Here is a 26,444-nt window from a genome sequence, read left to right as displayed (position 1 = left end):
GAAATTGAAGTGAATGTTATCTTTGTTTACTTTGGAGATGAGTCTAGGGTGCGAAATTTGTTCAGAATTCATATCAATCTGATTAAATATTTTACTGATATAATTTTTCTCTTACTCTTGATCCCTCGCATTCATTCGCATGGAGTTCTATCCAGCATCTGGTTCGGATGAATAGAGGATTTCAGGCTTCGCCCTGTAGGGAATCGCGGTAATAAGGTTCGTTTTAGGTTTATCCTTAGCAACAGTTAAGCGTCTCTCTACAAATTCCTGCATTGTATTTTCAGTATGTAATCGTTATTGAGAATCAGCAGGTTTTAGGGATTTCTGTAATTTTATATTCTATAGGATTTCTCGTTTTATGCCTGTTCGTATCTATTCTTCTTTAGCAACATGATCATCATTCTTGGCTGTAAACAAAACAATCCAATCGATAATCCTTGGTAGATATTCCTTGTAAATCATCTTTATTAAAACAGGGTTAGATAGAGGCATAATATCCAAATTGGGTTAATTCAATTTGAACGAGTTTACTTAATGGCCATTTATAACTATATGAGCCACTGATTTGACAGAATGAAGTTGTTGAAAATAAAACATCCATAGATGTTACTAAATATGATTTTATAATTTAGGCAACTTGCCCGTTTTTCAAGGTCTTTGCAATTCTCTTTGACAGGCAGTATGAAGTTGCCTCAATGGTGATCATGGGGTTGACACCAACAGCACTGGGCAAAACACTGGCATCACAAACGTACAGACCTTCTGCCTCCCAGGTCTCCCCATTCTCATCTACTGCCCCTTCCTGTTCTGTGATTCCCATCCTGCAACTTCCCATTTGATGGGCTGAACAGTAAGTCATCCAGTTCTTCACCATTGATTTGGGCCCTGAAGCTGCATCAACAGTGTCTAGAAACTCCTCCAGTTCCTTCTCTTTAATCCCCTTACATTTGATTCTCTGCCCATCACTTTGTTGGGTCCCTACCTCAGTAGCCCCTGCGGCTACTAAGATCCTCAATGCTTGCCTTAACCCAGCCCTTATATTTTCTCTATCCAATGGAGCAAAATTGTAACTTACCCTTCCCTTGCTCCTTATTTCTCCAGAGCCTTCATCTCTGATCATCGAAATTAACTGCGCTGTCCTGGAGTACTTGAGGAGTCTGTTCTTCATCTCAATTCCAGATTCCCACGGGCATAATGCAGCAAACTGCCCAGGAGCCAGTGATGGAGTTTCCAAAAGAGCTCTAATGTTATAATCCTCAGACATCACCTTATGCAGTGAAGTGATTATCCCACCCTCATACTTTTTCCCTTTGATTTCTGAGCTAGATTCTGGAAAGTATCCCCATGCCATTAAAACTGGGTGTAGATGAAGGTTCCGCCCTATGTGTGGGTTTCTTAACCCACTAGAGAGAAGCAAAGGTGGCGTAAGAAGAGAGCCACAAGCTGAGATTGTTGCTTTTGCTTCAACTTGTATTCTCATTCTCATGTTTGGGCTGACCATATTTGCAATAACTCCCGAGCATTTTTTTTGTCTTCTGACTATTCCATCCGTTTCGTTTAACAAGAATCTCTCAGCTTCACATCCAGTTATGATCACTGCACCATGGTCTACAGCATCGACAAGCCAAGTGGTATTTGTGCCCTTTTTGTCTGCTGTTTTGCAGCCTAAACCGCAAGAACCGCAGTAATGGTGCTCCGACGAGTTTCGTGGCACAGCCTCTACGTTAAGTCCAAGATTCTCACATCCCTTACGAAGGACTTGATTCTGGAAACCTTCTTGTGAGCATTTTTCTGTGACGCCAATTCTCTCGCATACTTTATCCATAGCAAAAAGATATTGAGGGTTACCAAATAGAGGGATCTTGTTATTCTCTGACCATTCTTGAAGCACAGACTTCGGTGTCTTGATGGAGGCTGACCAATTCACAGCAGAACCCCCACCAACAGTTGATCCTGCCATAATCATGATCTTGCCATCAATAGTGGAGAAGAGGCCTCCTTGCTCATATAATTCATTGATGGATGGTCCTTCTAGTAATGAGTAATCATGTTGGCCAAAGTAGTTCCCTTTCTCAAGAACTACCACTTTCAAGCCAGAACTTGCTAGGACTCCGGCTGCAACACCTCCACCACAACCAGAGCCTACTATTACAACATCACATTTGATTTTGTAGAGTCTCTCCTTAGTATCTTGAATGACTTCAAGGCCTTTCTGGGTAAGGCACTGGATTAATGTCTCCTCATTCTCGTACTTAGTTTCTATTATTCCTTTCTGTAGAGGTCTCTCTTTTTTATCTTCAGACAACTTCTCAGCCCTACTGTCTGCCTTGTAACCCATAGCTTCCCATGCTGGATTTTTTGAATTCTCACCTCCCTGCATAAGCAAATGATAGAACTTGAATATAAAAGACTAGTATTTGAATATACTATGCATGAAGCTCTGAATATCTGTCTGATTTTTATTTTTCACTTCATCATTTGATTTGCAATCCTACCGTGGTCAATTGTCAATGATTAGGTAACAAGTTTAGTGAAGTCAATCATGTTTTACCCCTAGCTTCTAAACTCAATTAATTATGATTAGGACAATAGACAATTTTCATATTGGGAGGTTTGGTAGGTTAGTTATTGAAGACACAATTTCCTTTTTTTTTGTAGAACAGGGAATATCCTAATGAAGTTGTTAATTGTTACGAAGCTGATAAATGACAAACTATAATGTTAATCTACATGACCCACCATTATGGTGTAGTTGGCATAATTAACTTATATATGCATAATTAACTACTTGTGATTAACATTGGTTACTGCAACCATCAATCTGTATGTTTATTTTTTATGCCAACAAAGAATCTACCCGTTTTTTTTTTTAAAAAAAAAATAAACATGTTAATTTTCTTAAGACGACTACATAGGATAAGGCTATATATATGAGCATTTGTTAATTTGTATGCAACTTAGAGATATTTTTGCATATAAACCTCCTGCAGTCATTTATGATTTTGATTGAAGCATATGCATACATGAAAACTTGCTAGGAATGAAACCAATTAAGGAGCTTTAATTTACCTGGGAGAAGAAGGTATAAAGGCAGAGGGATTTGATGAGCACAAATCCAAGCCTGATGGGTGTTAAGAACCAGTGCTTCATCCATGTCTGAACAACTCTCTCTCGCTTATCCAGAGGCATTTCCTGAAACCTAGAGATAAATGGCCAGTCGCCTTTAAAAGTAAGCCGGCCACAAAGCAGTAGTGATCCTAGCCTCGTGGAAAGTGCCATTAAAACCACCCGCACAATGATCAAGGATTCAAGGACACCCAGTTTGGTAATCTGTTCTGCCACCTGTAAGTTACTTGTAGAGTTAAAGACGCATGCACATATAGTAATTAATAGTTAATTAGAGAGTGGGAGAGATTTTATATCTTAAGCACCTGATCAGGGACATGATTCTGAGAGCCAGAAGCCTTGTGAAAGTCGATAATGGGGATGTCTGATATTGGTTCTTCTTTTTCTTCTTCTTCTTCCCGATGAGGAACATCCAGAGAATTCATGGGTACAGAAGGTAAGATAGTATCACATAAGCTAGCTAATGCTTCCATCTCACCTGAAGAGAAGCCATGTTTGTACTTTTCTTCTCCTTTTCTCCTTCCACCCCTCAACAAAGAATGACACTCATCCACCATCTTCTTCTTCCTAATAATTATAGCTGAGTTAGATTAATGATATATGATGGTGTCCACTACTAGACTATTTATATGAAACTCAGCTGTCTAAGTGGATGCAAAATAATATTATCTTAACCAAAAGGTCATTACTATATTACTTAAAGGCATGTTTTGCCACTTGAATGACATCATCAAGATTGTCCCATTTCAAAAAGAAAAATAAAAAAAATTCACTGCCACTTGTTTTATTGTCTTGTCGCACTCAGGCCCCCTTAATTTAGTCATTTCATTTCATCAGCAATAGAGCTTTCTCCCCCCCCCCTCTCTCTCTCTCTGTTGTCTTTCTTTCATTACATATTATTAGATTCAGATATTTATTGATTACATGTTACAAAGAAAGGATTGCAGCTGTTAATTGATTTAGGACAAGACTGAAGAGAGAATTAGAATGTCTGTTTTTTTCTGATTAGGTCTCTCATATCATAAATATGTATCCTTATTTTGAGTTGTGTTTATTTTCCAGCTTTAAGGTACATACATACAGTTAGTTGTGACAGTAAAGTAGTTTTTGTCTTTACAACACAACTAGCTAGCTAGCTAGCTAGCTTGTGTAATTATCTTACAAACGAGAGGAGTGGTTGTTGGTTACACTTTGCTTTTTGTTTTTGTTTTGTTCTTTCATGTGAGTATATTAATTAATTAGTTGGAAACACAATCTAATTTAAACTACAAAATGTGGATCATCGGGATTCATCTTTTCTAGTCCAAATTTCAGATTTACAGCATTCCAAATAATTTTTTTTTTTTATTATTATTATAAGTTTGAAAAAGGGGGTTTCTGGTTATGGGGTAGCCATTTGTTTGTTTGCTCTTTGGCATTGAATTCTGGGCTGTGTCTCGTGTTATGTTCCTCCACTTTGTCCCTTTTCTTTATCATTTGGTTCTTTTTCCTCCCATTGCGTATACAAAGTCCTCCCATTGCGTATATCTTCTCGTATTATTGTAAGAAATGATTGATTTTAAATAAAAATAATAATAATTTGTTGTGGTGGCCAAGAATAGATGGTGGGGGTGGGTCCGGCATTGAGAAATTCTACATAGGCCTATTGGAACATATTGTACCGTTTTGAAAATGAAACCATTTTGTCGCATTGATATAAAGTGTGGGTGTTGAGTGAGCTTTCTTTTAAATGTGTCATTGGGACTTAACCGGACTTCGTCTTAGACACATCACGGTTTATGTTTTCACTTCCTCATTGTTTTTTTCAATTTACAGACAGATTTTTTAATTTATCATCATCTTTTTTTTTTTTTTTAAATTAATATTATTTATTGATCTTGTAATGACAAGACTTTTAAATTGATTTATACAATAGGCTCCTTTTTTTCATGACCACTGGAATTTTTTAAGTGACTTTTGGAGCTATGTGTTAATAATTTATTGATTAATAATCTTTTTATTCCTCAAGATTTTTTTTGGTTATACTATTCTAGAAAGGGGTTTCCTAAAATTCTAGTTGATTCAAGAATTTCATACATACTATTATTTTAAAAATTAAAAGAGTTATTTATTCTTTAGGTAACTACTAAGAACCCACATTGCCCGCTCGCCCCTGTTATTATATTATTATTAGATTAATTAGACTATTAAATTTAATTAGGAGATAATCCCGTAAGCGGATTACCCCTTCAACTTGTACAATTTGCAAATAGCCGTCTTCTTTGTTGCCTCATAGTATTTTAAATAAGGCCGCATTTTGCAGAGTCATAATAATATTAAATTTCAAACAACCAAACATATTGGACTAAACAACATGAATTTATTTTATACATGTGTTGTAACAAACAACGTCATATAAAATTTAAAATTCATGCACCCAATGCAAATGCAATTTGCAGCATCAAGTCAACCATGCATTTCTTCAATAATTTAATTCAATTTAATATTTAAAACCTAAATGATTGAGCTAGCTAGCACTTGTTAACTCAAATTTAATTACTGGAGTCAACCTTTATATGTTTAACATCATTGGTGACAAATGAGATATTGTTTTAATTTTTTTAGTCGTTGTATTCGTCTAATTTGTTTCATTTTATAATTTAGTCTATGCATTTTAAACTAATATAATCCTTTTGGACGGAATAAATTAATAATAATAATAATAATAATATAAATATAGAAGAGACGACCAGGATAATGGTTTTTAAATAATAAAAACAATATAATATTTTCTGTCTTGGTCCCTTCACTTTACAGATATATATATGGGTTTGCCAGTTTTAATTAATTAATTAATTAATTAGTATATCCCCAGGACCCCCACTGGTCACTTTTTTTTCATCATCATATATTTTAAAACTCTGATATATATATATATATTTTTAAAAAAGCATATGAAACAAGATATCACATGTAACGCCTTTATATGTTACACTTTTATAAGCCAACCAAAGAGATAAAAAGTAATCATCATTTTTTATTTTTCCTAGTCTGTATTGGTGTACTGTGTACCCTTTTTTTTTAGATCAACTACAATGTACCTTTTTTTTTCTTCTTTTTGTTCCTTTTATACAGTTAATTTTTATTTGCTAATCTTTTAATATGAGCAATTAATTAATCTGAAAATAATTATTATTTTAGCAGCGAAACCTCATTTTTAATACTAATATTAAATTTGAAATAATTATTTGCAAACCATTTTTATAATTTATACAACAATCAAATATAGTTGTAGAAAATAAAGAAAGTTAATATTTAATATAAAAAATTATCATAAATCTTTTAACTTCACGCGTATTTCATGTCTGCAAAGAACAAGAAAAAAAGCAAGTTTGTTTATGGGCCTACTGGGCCTGACCGACGACGGGAATCATTGGGCTTACTTAGGGTCACCTCACTCAGTCCAAAGAAATGTAAATGTTAGGAATTGTAACGGCTATATCCACCATTTTAAATTTTTAATGCCAAAGAACAATTTTCGAATCAAAACATCCTAAATTTACTTTGTAATTAGTAGAATTTTCCTCTTCATTTGCCGGTATTTTAGCTCCTTTCCTTTTCCTCTTCATAAACGGCTCTTCATTTCTTCACCAAAACCTTTCTATAATTCTACCCTTCCCCACTCCAGTCTTGATTATCTTGAAACATTCAAGAAAACCCCTCAAAATCAAGCTGCATTTTTGGTCATCTTCAAATGGCGCCGACACCATCGGGAAAATCAAATCAAACGGCACAAACGCCATCGATTAAATCAAATCAAACTCACTCCAAGGCACCCCAATCAAGGCAGCGTCTCAACTTCAATGTGGCCAAGCCCTCTCCTAATAACACCCATTCCGCAGCCAGAGAAACCCATCCGTCTGAGCACCCAGTTGAAGTAATCAGCCGAATACGCGATTACCCAGACAGGAAAGAGAAGCCCGTCTCCGCCTTACAGATCAATCAGGACCGCCAATCCTTACGAGTCGGAACAGATATCGGGTATCGAGATTTCAGCCTCGACGGGATCTCGGTATCAGAAGAAGAAGATTTAGATTCATTTTACAAGAAGTTCATAGCGTCCAGGATTTCCGACGTCAAACTGGGAGCGAAATGTACAATAATGATGTATGGCCCGACAGGGTCGGGGAAGAGTCATACAATGTTTGGGTGTGCAAAGCAGCCGGGGATTGTGTACAGGTCGTTGAAAGATATATTGCGTGGGGAAGGAGAAGAAGATGAAGAGGTTGAAACCAATGAAGAGAGAGTTAGCTCAAGAATATTTGTTCAAGTTGCTGTCCTGGAAATTTACAATGAAGAAATTTATGATCTTCTATCTACCAACAATGGTGGAGGTGGATTCAGTCTTGGGTGGTCTAAGGGATGTTCTTCAAAGGTACGTACGTAGTAACATATTGTTCTCTTCTTCTTCTTCATGTTTTTGAATGAATCTGCATTTACAGGTGAGACTTGAAGTTATGGGAAAGAAGGCAAAGAATGCAACTTATATCTCTGGAACAGAAGCTGGAAAGATCTCAAAGGAAATTCTAAAGGTTGAGAAAAGGAGGATCGTGAAGAGCACTTTTTGCAATGACACAAGTTCCAGAAGCCACTGCATGGTAAGATTATAATATATTCAAATGAAGAAACAAATCAAGTCACTCTATCTTTGAAACTATCCTTTAGGAATAGAAAAACAATTAATTTTTTTGTTTTCCATTCTCGATCAGCTTCTATTGGTTTAATATCTATTATGAAGTCCTGTAATAATAATAACATACCCTGTTCAGATCATTCTTGATGTTCCAACAGTGGGCGGCCGACTTATGCTTGTAGACATGGCAGGCTCTGAAAACATTGAACAGGCTGGTCAAGTTGGCTTTGAAGCAAAAATGCAGGTACAAATTACAATGTTATAATTTTCAGGGTTTGAATAAATTTAATAAAATTGAGATGCAATTTCAGACTGCAAAGATCAACCAAGGAAACACAGCTTTGAAAAGAGTGGTTGAGTCCATAGCTAATGGAGATTCTCACATCCCTTTCAGAGACAGCAAGTTAACCATGCTGTTGCAGGTAGTATAACTGTCTTTTATTTTTTGGGATCATGATGATTTCTTGGATATTTATCAATCATCAATCAATCAATCATCAGGATTCTTTCGAAGATGATAAGTCGAAGATCTTGATGATATTGTGCGCCAGCCCAGATCCAAAGGAGATGCACAAGACAATTTCCACCTTGGAGTACGGCTCAAAAGCAAAATGCATAGTTCGGGGTCCCTACACGGCAGAGAAGAAGGACAGGAATGGAAACAACGATGATGCGGAATCTATGGGTAACTTAGGATCCAGAATTGTTGCGATGGATCAGTTTATTCTGAAGCTGCAGATGGAAAACCAGCTTAAGGAGAAAGAAAGAAATGAAGTTCAAAAACAGCTGATAAAGAAAGAAGAAGAGATTTCGGCTCTTAGGATGGTGAGTGAAGAGATGATCAAGACTAGGATTAACGAGCGAACAGAGATGCTGAAAGGTGAATTGGAGAAGAAAATGCAAGAATGTCAGCAGATGGCGAATGAGCTGGTGGAATTGGAGAGAAGGAAGATGGAAGATAGAATGGTCATGCAGCAGAAGGAGGTGGAGCTGATGAGATCTCGTTTGCAAGAAATCGAGCTAGAGGTGGTTGTAGGAAGCAGTTCAGATGGAACCTCTGCATTTGCGAAGAGACTGCAAGAGATTTGCTCAGACCCGTCTTCGTCGTCGTGCATGGAGAAATCAATGGACTTGAGTATGTCTATGGATATGGAAACAACGACAGGTAAAGCTGACATCTTTTGTTTAAGTGGTGCTTACAACGACAAAAGGTCTTCTTTCTTGAGTGTAATTGAGGAAGAAGAAGGAAGAGACGATGAAGAAGAAGAAGAAGAAGAAGTGCAGAAAGAAGTGGTGACGATACATTCTATTAAACCACCAACAACAACTCTTGATTACAATTTAAGAGAGAAATCAGAAGAAAAGGAGAGACGGTTAACTATCCAAAACATCTTCTCACTATGTGGAAACTACAGAGAGGTTCTTAGCCAACAACAACAAGAACACAATAACATGATTGAAGTTGCTGCTGTTGGGGATGATGATTTTAGTAATAATAATAATAATAGCAAGGAGAACAAGAATCCATATTCTTCCTCTTCCATTGGTGATTTGGTGGATGTGTACGTGAAATGGGAGGTGTCGATGAGAGATCAGCAGCATGCTGGAAAGTTCATCACCACCCTCAAAGTTACAAGGAATGCAACTCTTGCGGACTTGCGTAAGCAAATCGAGATGCATCTTCTTCTTGTTGGCGCATCAGATAAAAAACAACAACAATCATTCACCTTTCTTGTTCTTGGGGTAATTAACAATAATAAGTATATGTCATTATCTTCTCTTCTGTGTATGTCAAGTCATATCATAATAATGTTTTGTTTTTTAGGATCCAACTGGAGCTCCAGTTGATCGGGAGAAGGAAGCCACGGTTCAAGCAAGCAAACTGCCGGTTTGCAATGAAGGTCATCTAGCCTGTTTGCGTCCAACCAAAGGCGCTATCATCCACCACCAAGGAGTTTCAAATTATCATCATCTTCTTCCTCTTTCCCCCATTAACGTTGATAATAATAAGATTAATGGATCGTACAGCCTCTAGATAGATAGATAGATAGATGAATCATACATATTGTCTGAAAATTGGTTGATTTCATATATATATGTAAGTGACAGACAAATAACAGTTTCACATGATTTCATTCGCTAAATTATGCCCATATTTGTTAGATTCTTTCTTTCTCTGTTTTTTGAATTCACATTATCAATCCTAAATTGTATACAAATAACAGTCAACTGGTAGAAGAATAAATAAATATTTAGACATTCCAATTTATAATTAATTATTTGTTTAATAGTCAGCCATAAGTCCAACAATCACCCCTCCCAATCAATTAGTTTTTTAACATTTAGACATAGTAAAATAATATAATATAAATAATTAAATTCTTGAAACTAAGAAAACCTATCTGTCAATCTGACTGAAAGAAAAAATAAAATACTTTATTATATCTCAAAAGATTTTTTCTTAGTACAAAAATATTATTTGACAGAAAAGCATTTGTTGTGTTAATATAAATTAAGCTAAAATCATTATCAACTCTAACTTATTACTTTTTTTTTATTGTTATACAGTTTAAATAATATTTATTTGAAACAATTATTATTATTTTTATATTCTAATAACTATCTATTTAAAATTTCTCATAATTAGTATATTTTTTTTTACCCCTTTAAAACAACCCTTGCACTTTGTGCATGTGAAATTGAATTTAGGAAGTTTAAAAAAATGGGTAAAAAGAAAAAAAAAAATGTTATTATAAATTATGAATAAAAGCAAATATCAACAACAAGAATGACTACTATATGAGCAACCTTTAATTAACTTTTGAATTTTTATCTATTATCTCATCAATACATTTATCATCATTGATCTTCTTAATATTTCTAATTATTTTTTCAAAAATAATTAGTATCTTTTTCTTCTAAAATTTGTCTCAATGCTCATATTGAAATACCTTCTTCACTGATATTATAAATTAACATAGTTATTTATTTATTTGTTTTTGTTAAGGATTATCTTATTCAGATAAAATAAAATATATTTTTCAGACACATCAATAAGCACACTTAAATTAACAAAATAATATAGAGAATATGAGAAATATAAGAATAAAAATGGGAAGACATATCTCCAATAACAAAGTAAAAAAGTAACGGTAAAATGTTTAGACCATTAATGGTGATATTGACTTTTTTTGTTTATAATTTTATTGTCATATTTAATTCATGTTATATTTTTAATTTTAATTGTATTATATATATTTAAAAATAAATAAATAAAAAAATCAGTCATTTTTAGTTATCATTTTACTTTCTTTTAATTTACCTTTTTTCTTAAATTCTATTTTCTTAATAAATATTTATTTTATAGATTTTTTATGTTTTTATATACAGATTTTTTTTTCAATTAATAAGAATATTTAAAACGAAACAAAAAAAATGAAATCACACAAAATTAATCAATTAAAAGAATAAAATAAAAATTAATTTTAAGAAAGATGACAGTAATTAAAGGTAACAATTAAATTTAAAACAAAATCACTTAATTATAATTAACAATTTTAATTTATAAAATTAATGAAAAATATATTTGAGATATTTTTTAATATTTGAATCTTCAACTATCTTTAGAATAATAAATGAAATTGACCTTGTAATCTCAATATTAATTTGCTTGAGATTATATTATACAGAAATAGAAATATGGATTTGTTTTAAAATATAAGGGGGTTGTAATCTCAATATTATCGTGTTTGAGATTATACTTCAACGGACATAAAATTATGTATTTATCTTAAAATATAATAACTTGCCAAACATGTCCTTTGTTTATGTAATCGAAGTAAATAACTTTGAAATCTGATCCTCTGTTTAGATTATAAATATAAATAAAAGTGGTAAGAGTAATAAATAATAAAAATATATTGAAGAATTTACTATTTATTTGGCTGAAAACCAGGCAATTCATTTGACCAAACCTACATAATTATATTTCAAATTGTTTTTTTGTTTTTGTTTTTTTTGTTTTTGTAATATTTCAAATAGACTCCTTTCTTAGTTGACTACTACTACTACTATAAAATTCCATCAATTCCCCAATATTTTGTTATTTAAGCAAAAGAAGACAGTTTTATTTTTTTGTTTCCGTTTGAACAACTCTGTATTTCTAATCCTTCCTTCCTCGTTCTTTGTTCACGGGCAAGGACGTCTCTTAATCTAATAGCAACATGGGTTTCAAGGATTTTCTTTACAAACTCAATGTAAGTCTCTGATCGATCGATCGATCTCTTTCTCATGTTTCTGTTCTGTTATGTTCTGTTCTTTTGTATATAATCATATATGCTGGCAATGGCATTGGCATAAAGAGAGAAATGAAACATTGATCAAGAGATATAATAGATATATAGATTTGGTGGGAATTGAATTGGAATTTAATTTGCAGTTGAAAAGGCTTCTAGTTGTGGATGGCATGGAGAAAAGAAAGAGAGATGATGAGAGATTGGAAAATAGGAAACATGCTACATGGATGGCGCCAGTTTCGCATGGATATCATGTGGTTGAATCGAGTTGCGATCCGGCGAACTCGTCGTCTCCAGACGACTTAGTGAAGGTTCAAAGGGAACAAGTTGAGGAAGCCGAGGTTTGGTTCTTTGGAATCGTCGACGACAGAGGACTTGGGGACGGGCTGGCCAAGCATTTACAGTCAAACCTCTTTGATAACAAACCTAAAACGGTAGGTACTTACTTTTCTTTGTTGACTTTGTAGTAAAACTATATATATGTACAATTTAAAACTGTTGAAAATCAAATGGACACACAGTCTAAGTTGAGAAGAAAGAGTAAGGAGGCTCTGAAGAAGGCACATATAAGTGCAAGAGAAGGGATACTGATGACGAAAGATAAAGAGAGACCAGTGGTATCAGCAGCATCCGCCATTGTCATAACTGGGGAAAAGCTTGTATTGGCTAACATGGGAGGCTACAGAGCAGTTGTCTGCAGAGATGGTCAGGCTTACCAATTGGGCAGTAGAAGAACATGGTCCGGGAGATTACGGCTGGCCAAAGTAAGAATATTAGCGTTTGATTCTTCCAGAAACACGACCTCCGAAAGAAGAGCTACAAAATCGGAGGTGGTTGTTGGAGAAGAAAGAATAGACTCAAGAACTGAGTTTGTGATATTGGCCAGTCAGGGGATATGGGAGGTGATGAAGAACCAGGAGGCAGTCAATCTCATCAGTCACTTGGAAGACCCACAAGAAGCAGCTGAGTGCTTAGCTAAGGAGGCTTTGAACAGGATGAGCAAAACCAACATTTCTTGCATTGTCATTCGATTTGACTCTCTTTGATTCAACATTTCCTTTTTTTACAAAACTTTCTATCACATTTCTTTCTGGTCTCGGGATACAGATATATGTACAATTCCCTAAAATTCAAATTCAAATATTACTCTATCTATCTATTTATCTATCTGTTTCTATCTTTCTGAGACCAAACCATATTCAATTGAAGATGAAAACCTAATTCCATTCAAGATAATGCAAGAGAGAGTAGTACATTGAGTGTTAACTACAGCTCTTTACAAAAACTCACTGTACAAGTAGTAGTAGTAGTAGTACATTGCCATATCAGAAAACACTAAACAACCAATTTTTGAAAAGGGAATCAGATTCAGGAACAAAGCGCTTCGTCTACTACTAACATCCAAAATGATTTTGAAACTCAACCACTTTGATCCAAGGAAGATGGTGCTGTTGCTTCACTATCTCCTTCTTCTTAAGTAGTTTGGATTTCATTATATGGCAATGTGGGATTGTACCTTTTCAGAAGCCTATCTTTATTTTCCTTCCACCATTGCTCTGCCTGTTCATTTGCAAATCTTCTCTTGCTGTCCAGTTCACAATCAAAATTTTAAGTAGACTACTACTAAAAGAAATGCATTTTCAGGAAATTAATTTAAGGGTTTAAGAAGATAACCAGGAATGGGTGGTGTCTGAATTTTATTTGATTACCTGAATTTTACTCGCTTGAAGATCTTTGAGCCGTTTTGAAGCTCCAGTAGAGTAACATAAACACCAGGTTCAAATTGTTCAATTACTTCTTTGACCCCTCCACTCGCTGAACTCTCTTGATTGTGATGGGATGTGTGTTCTCTATCATCATGGGCAGAATAACCCATTGAAGTTTCATCTTTATGCATGTGATGGTCATTCATTGAGTCAATCAAAGCCTTCATTTGGGCTTCATCTTTGTTCAGGACCGCTTCAATCTGAGCTTGCATGTCCTTGAATGCATCGCTATTTAGTACCTCATCAGGCAACTTCTCTCTAATTTCGTTTAACTGAAATCGTAGCAAAATATGACTCTTACCATCAATGTTGTCCCAGAATCTAATGTCATCCATAATAGATAGAGATGATTGGGAAGTTTCCCCTTCATATGGAGTGGAAAAAAAATAGTGCTTACAGTAATTAATCAACACTGTAGTTTATTTGAAAACTAATGTTTTGTCACAAACACCATACAACAATCACTTTTAAAAATTGCCAAAGTGAAAATGATTTTGTTTTCATTTGGTATGAAAGATGTGATTGAATTAGATGAAACTTTTTTAGGTGAAAAATGGATGAAATAAGTGATTTTTTTATTAATTTTAGATCAAGTTATAGAAATTTTTTGATAACTTTTTTTAGCAACCATTATTGATTTTGATTTTGATTTTTGACAAAATGAAATATTTTATTTTAGCAAATATGTGCACATGAGTAGCTTGGAAGAGCAGCAATCTTTCCAAAACTAGAAGTGATGTGAATAGGATAATAGAAAATAACCTCAGCTGCAACAGATGCAATGATTTCCCTTGCAACCGTAGATGTGGAAGAAACATTGGCAGACATGCTATTTGCTTCTTGAGCATTTTTCTGTAACTTTTTAATCTCTTCACCTTGGGTATCAGATTTCTGCTTCAAGGTTTTTACCTAAAATAACAGAGTAAATAAAGTCAACTCATTATACTAAATGATTAGTTTTAATCAGAATCGTATCAGGCAGCAGAAAATGTTTACTTGGTTATTCAACTTTGTCACTTCTTTGTTCAGAACTTCATTTGTCTTCCTTAGGCTATCAATGACACCCCTAGAGAATATAGGAGTGGTTGTGCGTGGAGGACTTGGTCTCCTTGAGTATGGAGAAGACGGCCTTGAATTCGCTGCTGATTGTGGTTGGGAATTTGGTGGAGATGTTCGAAAAGGCTTGGAAGAAGATTGCGAGCTTGGAAACGCAACATCTTTCAATTGTAAATTCGACGGAACTTGGGAAGCTCGCACTATGGAGTAAGAATCGGGCATGGTCCCATGGTTTGAAGATCTAACCTGTCGGTACTTGACAGGTTCTGTTATGGGAGAAAGCAAAAGCCTTGAAGTTTTAGGCTCTCCCATCTCTGATCTCTCTCTGCCCTCTACTGACCGAGGAGGAGTTGCAGCTCTCCTACTTGTATTAGTAGCAGTCCCAATTTCTGCAGCTTTTAGTTTATTATAGCAAGAATCACAGACACGATGGGGCTTTCGTGGAGTGGGAGCCAATGCAGCTTTCAGAGCTTTTTTTGAACTGCAAGAGTGGCAATGCACTAGACCACAATTATAACAATTATGCCTCTTCCTTGTGAAACCAAATGCTTGTCTACAACCAGTGCAAGCCGACTGATCAGATCCAGATACCCACTTATGAATGCATATGCTTGCTGTGTAGTTATACCCGCAAGCTATATTCTTCACATGCTTATCTCTAAACGCTTCAACTAAAGTTGGTGCCTTCCGATCTTCTGTGTCACCATGTCCCAATCTTCCATTCTCTCCTCTTCCCCAAGTAAACACTTCGCTCCTTGAAGTCAAGGCGGCAACATGATATGCACCACAAGATATTTCTTCAACAAACTCACCCACTAATCTGTCTTGGACCAAACAAGGTAGTTTTCCGTCAGACGATGGATTTCCGAGCTGACCAAAAGAAGTGCTACCCACAGTGAACACATGGCCCGATGTGGTGAGTCCAACGGTTATACAGTCGCCACATGCTAACTGGTGGAAGTTATAGTCACCAAGGGTTGAAACAATAGTAGGTACCAGCTGCATGTCCTTGTTTCCATGCCCCAACCTGTATTTATCACCATCACCCCATGTGAACAATTTTCTAGACAAAACATTGTTACTTGTCTGTGGCTGTATCAATTCTACAATGGCTGCAGTATGCCACACCCCACATGCAACTTTGATAGTCTTTAATCCATTTGGGAAATGAACTTCCTTCGGATAAGAGACGCTTTCTCTATCCCCATGGCCTAAGGCGGCAAACGTACCATCACCAAATGTAAATAACCTACCATTAGTAGTTATTAATGCAGAGTGCCATGCATTACAGGCAACAGATAGAACTTGAAGTCCTTCTAAAGAACCAGAAACCCTTTTCGGTATCCAGTTGCTAACATCAGTACCATGACCAAGAGCACCAACATTATGTTCTCCATCACCCCATGTGTACAAGTCACCCGTTCCAGATATAGCACATGTATGGTACTCGCCACATGCGGCGAATTCAACGTTAGCAACACCTAGAAATTCAACAAGATGAGGCCGGTTGAAGTCCTTTTCAACTCCATGACCAAGTCTGCCTCCAGATTCTGTTCCCCAAGTAAAAAGCTCACCTTGCCTTGTAACAAGACCGATATGCCTCACGCCACAAGCAATCTGGTGAACATCAAGCACAATGTTTGATTCTAAAGGCTTAGGAATTAGAACTTCTTTTTTTGCATAATATGGGCTTGAAGTTCCGTCGCTTGTGTCAAACCAGACATCTCCCCAGATGTAGAGATCACCCAATGATTCAATATCATCTGGTCCAGAGACATGACTTGCCCAGCTTGGAGTATTACTTGAAACACTAATTCGGAAACCATCTCCTCCAGTGCTTGCTCTTCCTTGCATATTTCCACCTTCATACTCTGATTTCGGAGAATTCAAAGCACTTGCGTCAAGAGACACTCTTCCACGGCAGATACTGGCAGTATACTCTAGTGATGCACTAGAAGTGCGACTATTTTGGAATTGCTCGCTGCTACCAATAGGAAACTGTAGGAAAATAGCACCATAGGGAGAAGAAAAATCATATCAGGTTTTCAAGAACTTTTGAAAATAAATGGACTTGCTACTACTAAAAGGGTTCTTTTTATAACCACAAGAACAAATGGTTTGTACGGTACGGAAAATGAAAGTTCAATACAAAGGGCGGTGCAGAATTAGAGGATCTTGATGTAAATATGCAACATCCATAAATATAATTCATTATTTGAAAATTATAATATATATATATATATATATATATATATATATATATATATATATTGTGCTGAATTCATTACTTTTATTAAGAAGAATTCATCTATTCTAGTATGAGATAGCAATGTAGTCCAATATTTTCTTGTGGGACTGAAAACTTACATCAGGAATTTCACTTTTTGTACTTCTACTCTGAGTTTGACCGGGAGAGGTTAATGCCTTCAAGCCTGCAAGCCACACTTCTGCTTCAGCATTGTCCTTACAAATCTACAGAACATGAAGTCATTAGAAATAGTCTGTGTAACGGAACTCTGTGAAGGGAAATTAGGGGAATAAAGTCAAATACAAGATGTTTACAGACCAGATCAAGTGATCTATCTCCGTTGTTGTAAATGAGTGAAAATGATAAATATTCCTTTTCAGGCCGCAAAAACCTTTTAAACACAGCCTGTAATATCACAAGGAAATCTATAATAATAATAATAATTACAGAAGTTCTACAATTACTCTGGTGATGTTTAGTACTCTCTATGGCATAAAATAATGAATTCACCCTCAAAGGAGTGTGCTAACTCACGGTTCTTTGACCAGGGATAATCTTTATGACAGCAGCTAACTTAAGAGTACGTTCTCTTTTACGGGAGTACCATATCAATGTTGTCTCATCCTGCGAAAATAAGAAGAAGAAAAAAAACTATAGAACATGACAGAATCTTTGACTCATGCCTACCTGACCTAGGAGTAAAAGTTGATAGAAAAACTGGCTCGCAAACAGACAATTCTATTTCATCATGCATGGCTAAGAAAAATAAATGTATTAAACCTTAGGTTGTGAAAGAAGAAAAAGCAGTAGAAGAATGTCTGAAGTAGTTAGTAGCATTATGCCTCCTAAGTTTTTTTTTCTTCTCATTTATAAAGAATGGTGTTCTTTTAGAGTGAAAGAACCATAGACAACCACATCTCTATTAGATGATTTGGACACTTGAAAGGTACAACACTATGTGAACTTACAGAGGAAACTCTGAATGCACAGAACTTGGGCTTCCCTTTCCTGCTGTACTTGATTAATTGGGTACCTTTCTTCAAAGCAATGAATGCCTGTTGGAAAACATAAGTAATTAGCAAACTCTTTGGAGTTATAATGTGAATACAAGCATAAGATTATGAAAAGAAATGAGATAAAATTATCGGTCACTCCTCTATTTAAATATACACAATAGAATTAAAACCAAGAACACAATCAATCCGTTAACCCAAGATTCGAACTGACATATTTAATGTGCATAGGTTATTAGGTAGTAACATATCCATATAGCACCTAGCTAGTAATTCCTTCATGCCTTAGTCTCGGGCAAATTCGATCATTCCATAGAAAAATAAGATTCAACTGTCAAACTTGTTTATAGTGCTACTGGTTTGGTTCCACTAACCATAACTAGGATGTTTTAACGTAATTAAAATTGATATCTCGAAAATCTATCCCCAACTTGAAGGGAAAATGTAATATGGTAAAAATGAGACACAATGAGTGAGAGAGAGGGAGGGAGATGAGTGTGACCTGTTCGAGATCTCGTTCGGAATTTCCAAAACTAGCAGGATCTGCCATTCCATCTGAAATGAAGCTTAAGAAGACGCGGAATAAGGATTTGCGTCTCAACCATCTGCGCAGTCTTCATAGATGCCGATGCAACCTGATTTGTCCGCCTACATCAAAATTCCTAGCTAGGGAGATAAAATGGAAAGATTCAATAACAACAGAGGCGACAAACAGATTCGATGATGAATGTATTCGGATAAAAACAGGTTTCGCTCAAACTGCGTCAATCCAACGACGGATAACCATGATTTCATCAGAATCCAAGTCGAAAACAAGCGAAGTTTATAGCTTTAACGATCAATTGCTTCAATCAATGAAAGAAGTGATCATAATCGCATGAGAAGAGAGAGAGAGAAACAGAGAGAGAATGTTTAGGAGGAGGAGTTTGCATCTCAAATCGAAAGGGCGCTACATTGGCGCGCTTGCATTCCCGTGTCCCCACCCCCACTTCTTTTTTCTGTTATATGTTATGTTTTTAGGTAATTCTAGATTATTATCACAATCTCAATGGAAAATTATCAAAATAAAAAATAATGGTTATATTTTTTCTTTATGACACAAAATAAAGAAAAAAAACTCAAATTTAAACTCACAAACATAAACTCCAATAATATATATTTATATATATATATAAACATAAATATATATATATATATATATTACTTTTTTTATCTATATATACTTATTGGTGTACATAACCACTTTCTTAAAATATATATATATATATATATATATATATATATATATATATATATATATATTTTAAGAAAGTGGTTATGTACACCAATAAGTATATATAGAAAAAAAAAGTAATATATATATATAAAAAAGATAAAATAAAAAATTATGATATTAAAATTTCCCTAATATAATAATCAATTATCAAAATGGCATCACTGCAATTGAAATTGAGTTGAATTTAAGATATTATAAACATAATTCAAGTATAACATGGGATTACTGCAATCTCTTTCTAAAAATAAGAAATATTAAAAAAAAAAATTATATAAAACATAGATTATCCACAATGCTTATAGATCATACATAATATTAGTACTACCCTTATTCAAATAAAATATTATTAAACTGGCTTGTTTAGAATTTTCAAAATTTGTTTTCTTCTCTCTCTCTCTCTATATATAGAGAGAGAACATATAGAATGAACTGAAAGTTACGGTTGAGATGCAAGTGTTTTGACTCCATCCTTTATTATCTATCGCCAGACATGATCATCTGGCTTGAGCTTCTCCATCAGATTTGTTTGGTTTAATGTTTAGTAGAAATGATAGTTATACACAAACCCACATATAAATAGTTGCTAGATTCAAAATGTAAATCACATAATTAGTAACTAGTACGTACGTACTATCATACTAAATTAACCGTACAGAGATAAAAGAGTACTTAACATAAATAGTCCGAAATAGTTAGTGCATCAACTTAAGAGGTAGAAAACATAACAAAGCCACTAGACTAGATAGAGTTATTCTGGAACTGGATTTGGTACTGGAACGGGAACGGGAACGGGAACTGGAACGTTGTCACCCCTTGACTCCATTTCTTGTTCATTGTATTCCTCATTTTCCCTTGACAGTTCTTCTAAAGACCTTCCCTTTGCTTCCGGCACCAAAAAGGTGAACATGAATCCCAACAAATTGACGAATCCTAAAATGATAAGAGCGTTTTTCACTCCAATCCCAGCAGGGTACCCTTTATCTGCTTTCGCCTTGTCCTTGTTCTGCGCAAGGTACAAGAACCCGAACGCGCCAATTATAGCTCCGGCCTTCCCCGAAGCAGCCGATATCCCATGACAAGTGGATCTCAGCCTTGCTGGGAAAATCTCTGCTGGAACCACGAACGTTGTTGCATTGGGACCGAAGTTTGCGAAGAAGAAGGTCAAGGAGTACATCACCACAAAACCAATGCGATTGTCCTTATGTGTCCAGTGGTCGTAAGGAATCGCCAGGGAGAACATGAACACAGTCATGAAGAAGAAACCTATCAATTGGATTTTAAATCTTCCAATCCTGTCTATCAACAACACGGTCAACCAGTACCCTGGGACTGTGCTGCACAGAGCAATAAGCGTCTGAGCCCTGGCGATGCGGAAAACCTCTTCTACTGCGTTCATGTTCCTCGAGTCTGGGATCCACCCGATGGAAGAGAAAATATCCTTCTGGAATAGGTTCTGGCTGTAAAAAGCTACGTCCAACAAGAACCAAGTACTTGTAGTTCCAAGCAAATGAAGTCCGTGACGGCGAAGGAACTCCTTCGAAAACAACCCGAACTCCCTCCTAGTGTTCTGCGCCAATTCGGTAACTCTAGCCGGATCTTCTTCCAATTCCACTTGCAACACTCTCGACATGTCGGCGGCCGCCTGCGTCGCGTTCCTGGCAACTAAAGCCGTGTAACGAGCAGTTTCAGGCATCTTCATCCTCCAGTAGTAAGTCATGGCAGCTGGAATTGCCCCGAACATGAGAATTATACGCCACACGTAATCAGCCTCCGGAACAACCGATGCTGCAGCGTTAACGCTGTATGCAGGCGCAGGGAATGATGCATTAAACGCAACAGAGACTATACAAGCCACAGCACCACCGACCAAGATCCCAAATCCCTGCATGGCAAACACTGCAGCGATGAAGGCGCCGCGAGTCTTCTTGTTAGCGTATTCAGACATAATTGTGGCTGAAAGGGGATAATCACCGCCAATCCCAAATCCTAACCAAAACCGGAAGAAACAGAGCGCGGACATGACTGCTGTAGGACTACTCCCGAAAGAGAATCCAGAGGCGATGGAACAAACGACCATGATCATCAAGGTCATACCATAGACCCTCTTTCGACCCATTTTGTCTCCAAGCCAGCCGAAGAAGAGCTGACCAGACAGAGTCCCACAGAAGGCCACACCATTGATGGCAGCTGCTACATTAGGAGGGAGAGTCCCTGGCTTGACATCGCCTTCATGGTGATAGTAGATACGACCAAGTAACTTGGTAACAAGCGAGATGCAAAACAAATCGTACGCATCCGTGAAGAAGCCCATTCCAGCAATCACGATAGCTGTGAAATGGTACCATTGTGTTCTTGCAACATCAAGAGCATTCAAAACTTGCAATTGCTCATCAGCCATTGTTTTTCTTTTTCAAACCTGCAAAATGTTATGGTTTTTCCTTTTCAAACATCATTAACAACAATAAAGGTCTATAATAACTGTGACTAAGACGACAACAGCCAAAAAAATAAAAATAAATAAATAAATAAAGCAACATAGCCTAACCTAGCCTAGCCTAGTTTCTTGGTTGTCCGTCAGGCTTTCACACTAATGAGCTTTTATTTTTGGTTTGATATTAGTTTTTTAGAATTTTCTTTAAAAAAAAAAAATAAATAAAATAAAATAGTAATATGATATTTTTGTATGATAGAATTATTAAAATACATTTTTATATTTAAAATTTAAATTTAATAAAAATAGCCATACAATTTAATTAGATCTAATACATTTATAATTTAGCTCGTATATATATATATATATATATATATATATATATATATATATATATATATATATATATATATATATATATATATATATATATATATATATATATATGTAAAACAATTTGTAAATGTTTTTTTTCCAAAAGAGGATCCTAGTATGTGTATCCTCTATAATAGTATAACATCATGTGTTCGAATACTCTCATATCGTACTTTTAATACAATAATATTATATATATATATATATATATATATATATATATATATATTTAAAATATACATTTAAATCAGGTAAAAATATGAATAGTTTAATTTTTGGCTCTATTAATTGAACACAATAAAACAAATAAAAAATCAAAGAAGTTTGTGCATGGAAACAGTTATAAAAAAATAAAAGAGTGATCAAGCTAATGCAAAAAAATACATTCAAATCCAGTTTTAGATAACATATTAAACTATATATAATAATATATCAAAAGTGAAGTCGAGGAGAGATCGATCGTCTCAATATTGCATATATATATATATATTCATTTCACAGAAGAATAAATAGAAAAACTCGAACCAGATATAGCTAGAATACCTTCTTACTGTCTTGTAACAGTGATGATCGAGTCGAAACTGCCGGCAAATGATCAGGAAAAGTTATATCACACCACCGGAAGATATAAATAAGAAGCTTGCTCCGAAGAAGACGGAAAGAGAGAGAGGAGAGCGAAGGGTATTTATTTACATTAACCAGAGCGAGCAGAGCATGCAGAGAGGTCCGTTATACAACTTTACAAGGTAAGCCAATCTACGGTCACAATACAATACACTCTCCACGTGGCAAAATCGTGTAGCCTCAAAGTTTCTTGTCCTTTTCAGCAGTCAATTGGTGCAGCAGCAGAGAATAATAATAATAATAATAATAATGAGATACTATTATTTACTCTATAAGACCTTTAGATAACGACCTCTATATGTTCTTTTCTCCTCTTCTTAGAGCCAGCCAGCCAGCCAGCCAGTCAGCAAGGTCTTTCTTTCTTTTCTTTTCTTTCGGATGTTTACCCAAACTAAAATTTTAACTTATAATAATAATTAGACTTGTATGTCTCAAACCACATCCACATTATTAATTAGTTACTAAAATTGTTTTAACCTATTCACTTCATAATTTTTTTAAATCTTCAATTCAAAACAATATGACTTAAAACATAAATTATTAATTCAAGAGTGCACGTATAAATGTTTTTTTTTTAGTCTCCCTAAAACAAAATTAATAAATCTTACTTTCTAATTTAATAAGATACAAATTAATAAAAATAATAGTAATTCCAAAACATAAGGAAATTTGATCATTTTTTTATTTGAAAATAAAATTACATATTCATTTATATTTTATAGATCAACACAATATATATATATATATAGTCAAAACTTCAACTAATTAACAAAATTATATATATATATAATAATAATAATAATAAGTTATAATATATATATTTTTAGGTGCATTTTTTCAGGTTTATATGATAACCCTACAATACAAATGAGTAAGATATTATATAATATATTCTAATTCACTCAGAGATTAAAAGTATGTAATATCAATATAGGTTGAATCACATGAAAAATATTTATAAATATGAATATATATAGTTTGAATCATATGAAAATTAACCAAATGCTAATGTCTAAAACTTTTTTTTGATTATAAAAATTCAATCCAATCTTATTAGTTTGATGACAAGAAAGGCATGCCAAAATGGCGACATAGTCTAAAATATTTTTAGAATATATCTTAAGTTGTGATGAATCAAAATAGGACATTAACAATTATTTACTTACCTACCAATCAAACTTTTGTTAAGCATTTCAACACTTGTTTTAGTGAAACACTCAATTTCAATTGTAAAATCTTTTAGGCTAACAGATTTAACCTAGACGGATAGATATACTTATATCAATTTGCTTACTTTAGAGCTACGGATATTTCATCACCTTGTTTTCATAAATTAAAACTTAGAGATCGAGCTTGTCTGTTTTCTACATCAGTTGTTCCTAAAATTCCTTGATTAATTATAAAAATTCCTAATTAATCAAGTTTATAGTCCTTCAAACTAAAAATTCATTAATAATATATAAATTTGAGAAGTTATAAAATTTAGATTATAATATATGTAATATATATATATATATATTATTCTCACAAAATAAATATATAATAATTTTTATTTTATAATTTAAGATTTGTAAAAACCAAAAATAAAAACTCATATCAAAATTACATAAAATTTAGTTTGTTAAATTTATTATTTCTTTTTGCAATTTAAGATGGATTCACAACAAAATATTATTCCAAGTTTTAGTTATATAGTTAAACAAAATATAAAATAGTTTATATTTTTGTTTTAAAATTTAATATACATACACATTTTTTTTTAATAATTAATGACTTATTTAATATTTATATATTTATTTAAATAAATAAATAATAAAATGTGTTTAAATTATGAATTTATTTTAATTTTTTTATAAAATTAATAAGTTTAGTTTATATATAAATATAATTTGATTTATAATTTCTAAAATTAATAATAATTTGATATAAAATTAGTTTTAAAATTTATTTTTAAATATTTAATCAACTAAAGATTCTAATAAATATATAATTATATGTAAATACATTTTCCTTAGAATAATTAATAAAACATTCCAACTAATTATAAAAAACATTAATAATATATATATATATATATTATTTTTATTTATAATACATAATAAAAACTAAACATTAATAATATATATTTTATTTATAATACATAAAATATATAAATTAATATTATATAATAAAAACTCAAATCAACACTCCAATTTATAATATTAAAATAATTATTTTAAATTATTTATAAATAAATAAAATTAAAATAATTTACCCCAAGCCCAAAAACCTATTTAAAATAATTAATTATGATTAATTATTATGCTAATTAATCAAATTAATTAAGAGTTAAGGCCAAAATAAAAAATAAAATTATTTGAGATAAATGTTGTACCTATAATATCTCAAAATACTTTAAAAAAAATTAAAGGACAAATAATTTTGATGAACGGTTGTATATCTATTTAAATCCTAAAAATATTAATATATATATATATATATAGATAATAAAAAAATTTGAAAAACAAATTATCTTTATTTTAATATTTTGTGTATTTGAAAAGATCAAAATTAAAGCAAAAAAGTGAAAGAAAAAACAATTTCAAATAAATTCTTAAAATTTAATAAAAAATAAATCTGTAATTGTGTGTAATCGAAAATAGCGAATTCGGTGCAGTAGGAACTGCGTCCATCGGATGGACGCTCGAATCCAATCCATCGTGCCAAAGAGCTCCACGTAGCCCGTTATAGCGGAAGGGAGCGTGCGCCGAGGAACACCGAATCAACTAACGTGATGTCAACCCCGTTAGCCAAAACCGCCCAGACGCCAACAACGTCAAGACGCCATCAAAACGATGCTGTTTTGGCTTCGATCGTCTTCATCATCGCGACGCCATGTGAATAGATATGAAGAACCCGTGATGATTTTGATCTTTTGGAACTCCTTCGTTGGTCGATGGTTTTAACTGATTCAAAAGCCATAATGATCACTCTACTGTTAGAATAGAGAGAATTATTGTATTGAATTGTCTATTATATAGACATTACATTAAGTTTATAAGGAAACCAATATAAAATAATATACTAATGATATTATCACATATATTATCTTATATTTTAACATTCTTTCTCAAACTCAATATGGAAAATGTTTGAACAACTTGAGGTTGAAGAAGAGATGTTGAAATGTTGATGATATATTCTTCAAACTTCATAAACTCTTGAGCTCCATCCAGTTATAGGATGACAGTGTGTTGGCTGATAAACCAGCAAAGAAGTAGAATCCCATGGGAATTGAATGTTAGGGTGAAACAACAACCGAATGAACTCCAAAGTTACTCGTGAGTCTCGAAATCCATCCAAAGACGGGATAGTTGTGTGTTGAATTAAAAAAACCAGCGAAAAAGGTAAAATCCCATGGAAATAAAATATTGAGATGAAACAACACATGTAAAACTCATTCTAACGAGAGAATGACAATGTGTTGACTAAATAACTAGTAAAGAAACACATATGATTAGATTAACACCAATAAAAATATGACATTAATCATTGGGATAAAGCAACAACTCAAAACAAACTC

General features: G+C 33.8%; 4 protein-coding genes, 1 long non-coding RNA gene and 1 pseudogene across 5 annotated transcripts; 3 read left to right on the top strand and 3 right to left on the bottom strand.

Annotated features, from left to right (window-relative positions):
- Positions 1 to 122: 122 nt before the first annotated feature.
- Positions 123 to 3,870, top strand: LOC124914005. Its single transcript, XR_007096796.1, has 2 exons — positions 123 to 216; positions 677 to 3,870. It is a non-coding gene; the product is annotated as an uncharacterized LOC124914005 (long non-coding RNA).
- Positions 3,871 to 6,724: 2,854 nt separating this feature from the next.
- On the top strand, positions 6,725 to 9,841 carry LOC124914175 (kinesin-like protein KIN-10A). The gene is made up of 6 exons (XM_047454672.1): positions 6,725 to 7,540; positions 7,608 to 7,763; positions 7,935 to 8,042; positions 8,110 to 8,220; positions 8,300 to 9,541; positions 9,624 to 9,841. Exons 1-6 carry the CDS (start codon positions 6,860 to 6,862, stop codon positions 9,831 to 9,833), a joined length of 2,508 nt encoding a protein of 835 aa, XP_047310628.1. The 5' UTR covers positions 6,725 to 6,859; the 3' UTR covers positions 9,834 to 9,841.
- Positions 9,842 to 12,021: 2,180 nt separating this feature from the next.
- On the top strand, positions 12,022 to 13,143 carry LOC124916439 (putative protein phosphatase 2C-like protein 44). Its single transcript, XM_047457154.1, has 3 exons — positions 12,022 to 12,054; positions 12,237 to 12,527; positions 12,615 to 13,143. The coding sequence occupies exons 1-3, from the start codon at positions 12,022 to 12,024 to the stop codon at positions 13,137 to 13,139; spliced, it is 849 nt and encodes a 282-aa protein (XP_047313110.1). The 3' UTR covers positions 13,140 to 13,143.
- A 148-nt stretch (positions 13,144 to 13,291) lies between these two features.
- Positions 13,292 to 19,139, bottom strand: LOC124914174 (PH, RCC1 and FYVE domains-containing protein 1-like). Its single transcript, XM_047454671.1, has 9 exons — positions 18,679 to 19,139; positions 18,132 to 18,218; positions 17,698 to 17,787; positions 17,482 to 17,568; positions 17,283 to 17,387; positions 14,856 to 16,913; positions 14,622 to 14,768; positions 13,803 to 14,131; positions 13,292 to 13,678 (listed from the first exon to the last, which is right to left on the bottom strand). Exons 1-9 carry the CDS (start codon positions 18,724 to 18,726, stop codon positions 13,567 to 13,569), a joined length of 3,063 nt encoding a protein of 1,020 aa, XP_047310627.1. The 5' UTR covers positions 18,727 to 19,139; the 3' UTR covers positions 13,292 to 13,566.
- A 1,061-nt stretch (positions 19,140 to 20,200) lies between these two features.
- Positions 20,201 to 20,704, bottom strand: LOC124916438 (low affinity inorganic phosphate transporter 1-like). The gene has a single exon (XM_047457153.1). The coding sequence runs from the start codon at positions 20,702 to 20,704 to the stop codon at positions 20,201 to 20,203; it is 504 nt and encodes a 167-aa protein (XP_047313109.1).
- Positions 20,595 to 21,850, bottom strand: LOC124916547 (annotated as a pseudogene).
- Between the last annotated feature and the right edge of the window lie 4,594 nt (positions 21,851 to 26,444).

The sequence above is a fragment of the Impatiens glandulifera genome, chromosome 9 (assembly GCF_907164915.1).
Source record: "Impatiens glandulifera chromosome 9, dImpGla2.1, whole genome shotgun sequence".
Taxonomy (NCBI): domain Eukaryota; kingdom Viridiplantae; phylum Streptophyta; class Magnoliopsida; order Ericales; family Balsaminaceae; genus Impatiens; species Impatiens glandulifera.
This window is presented reverse-complemented; position numbering and strand designations above follow the sequence as displayed.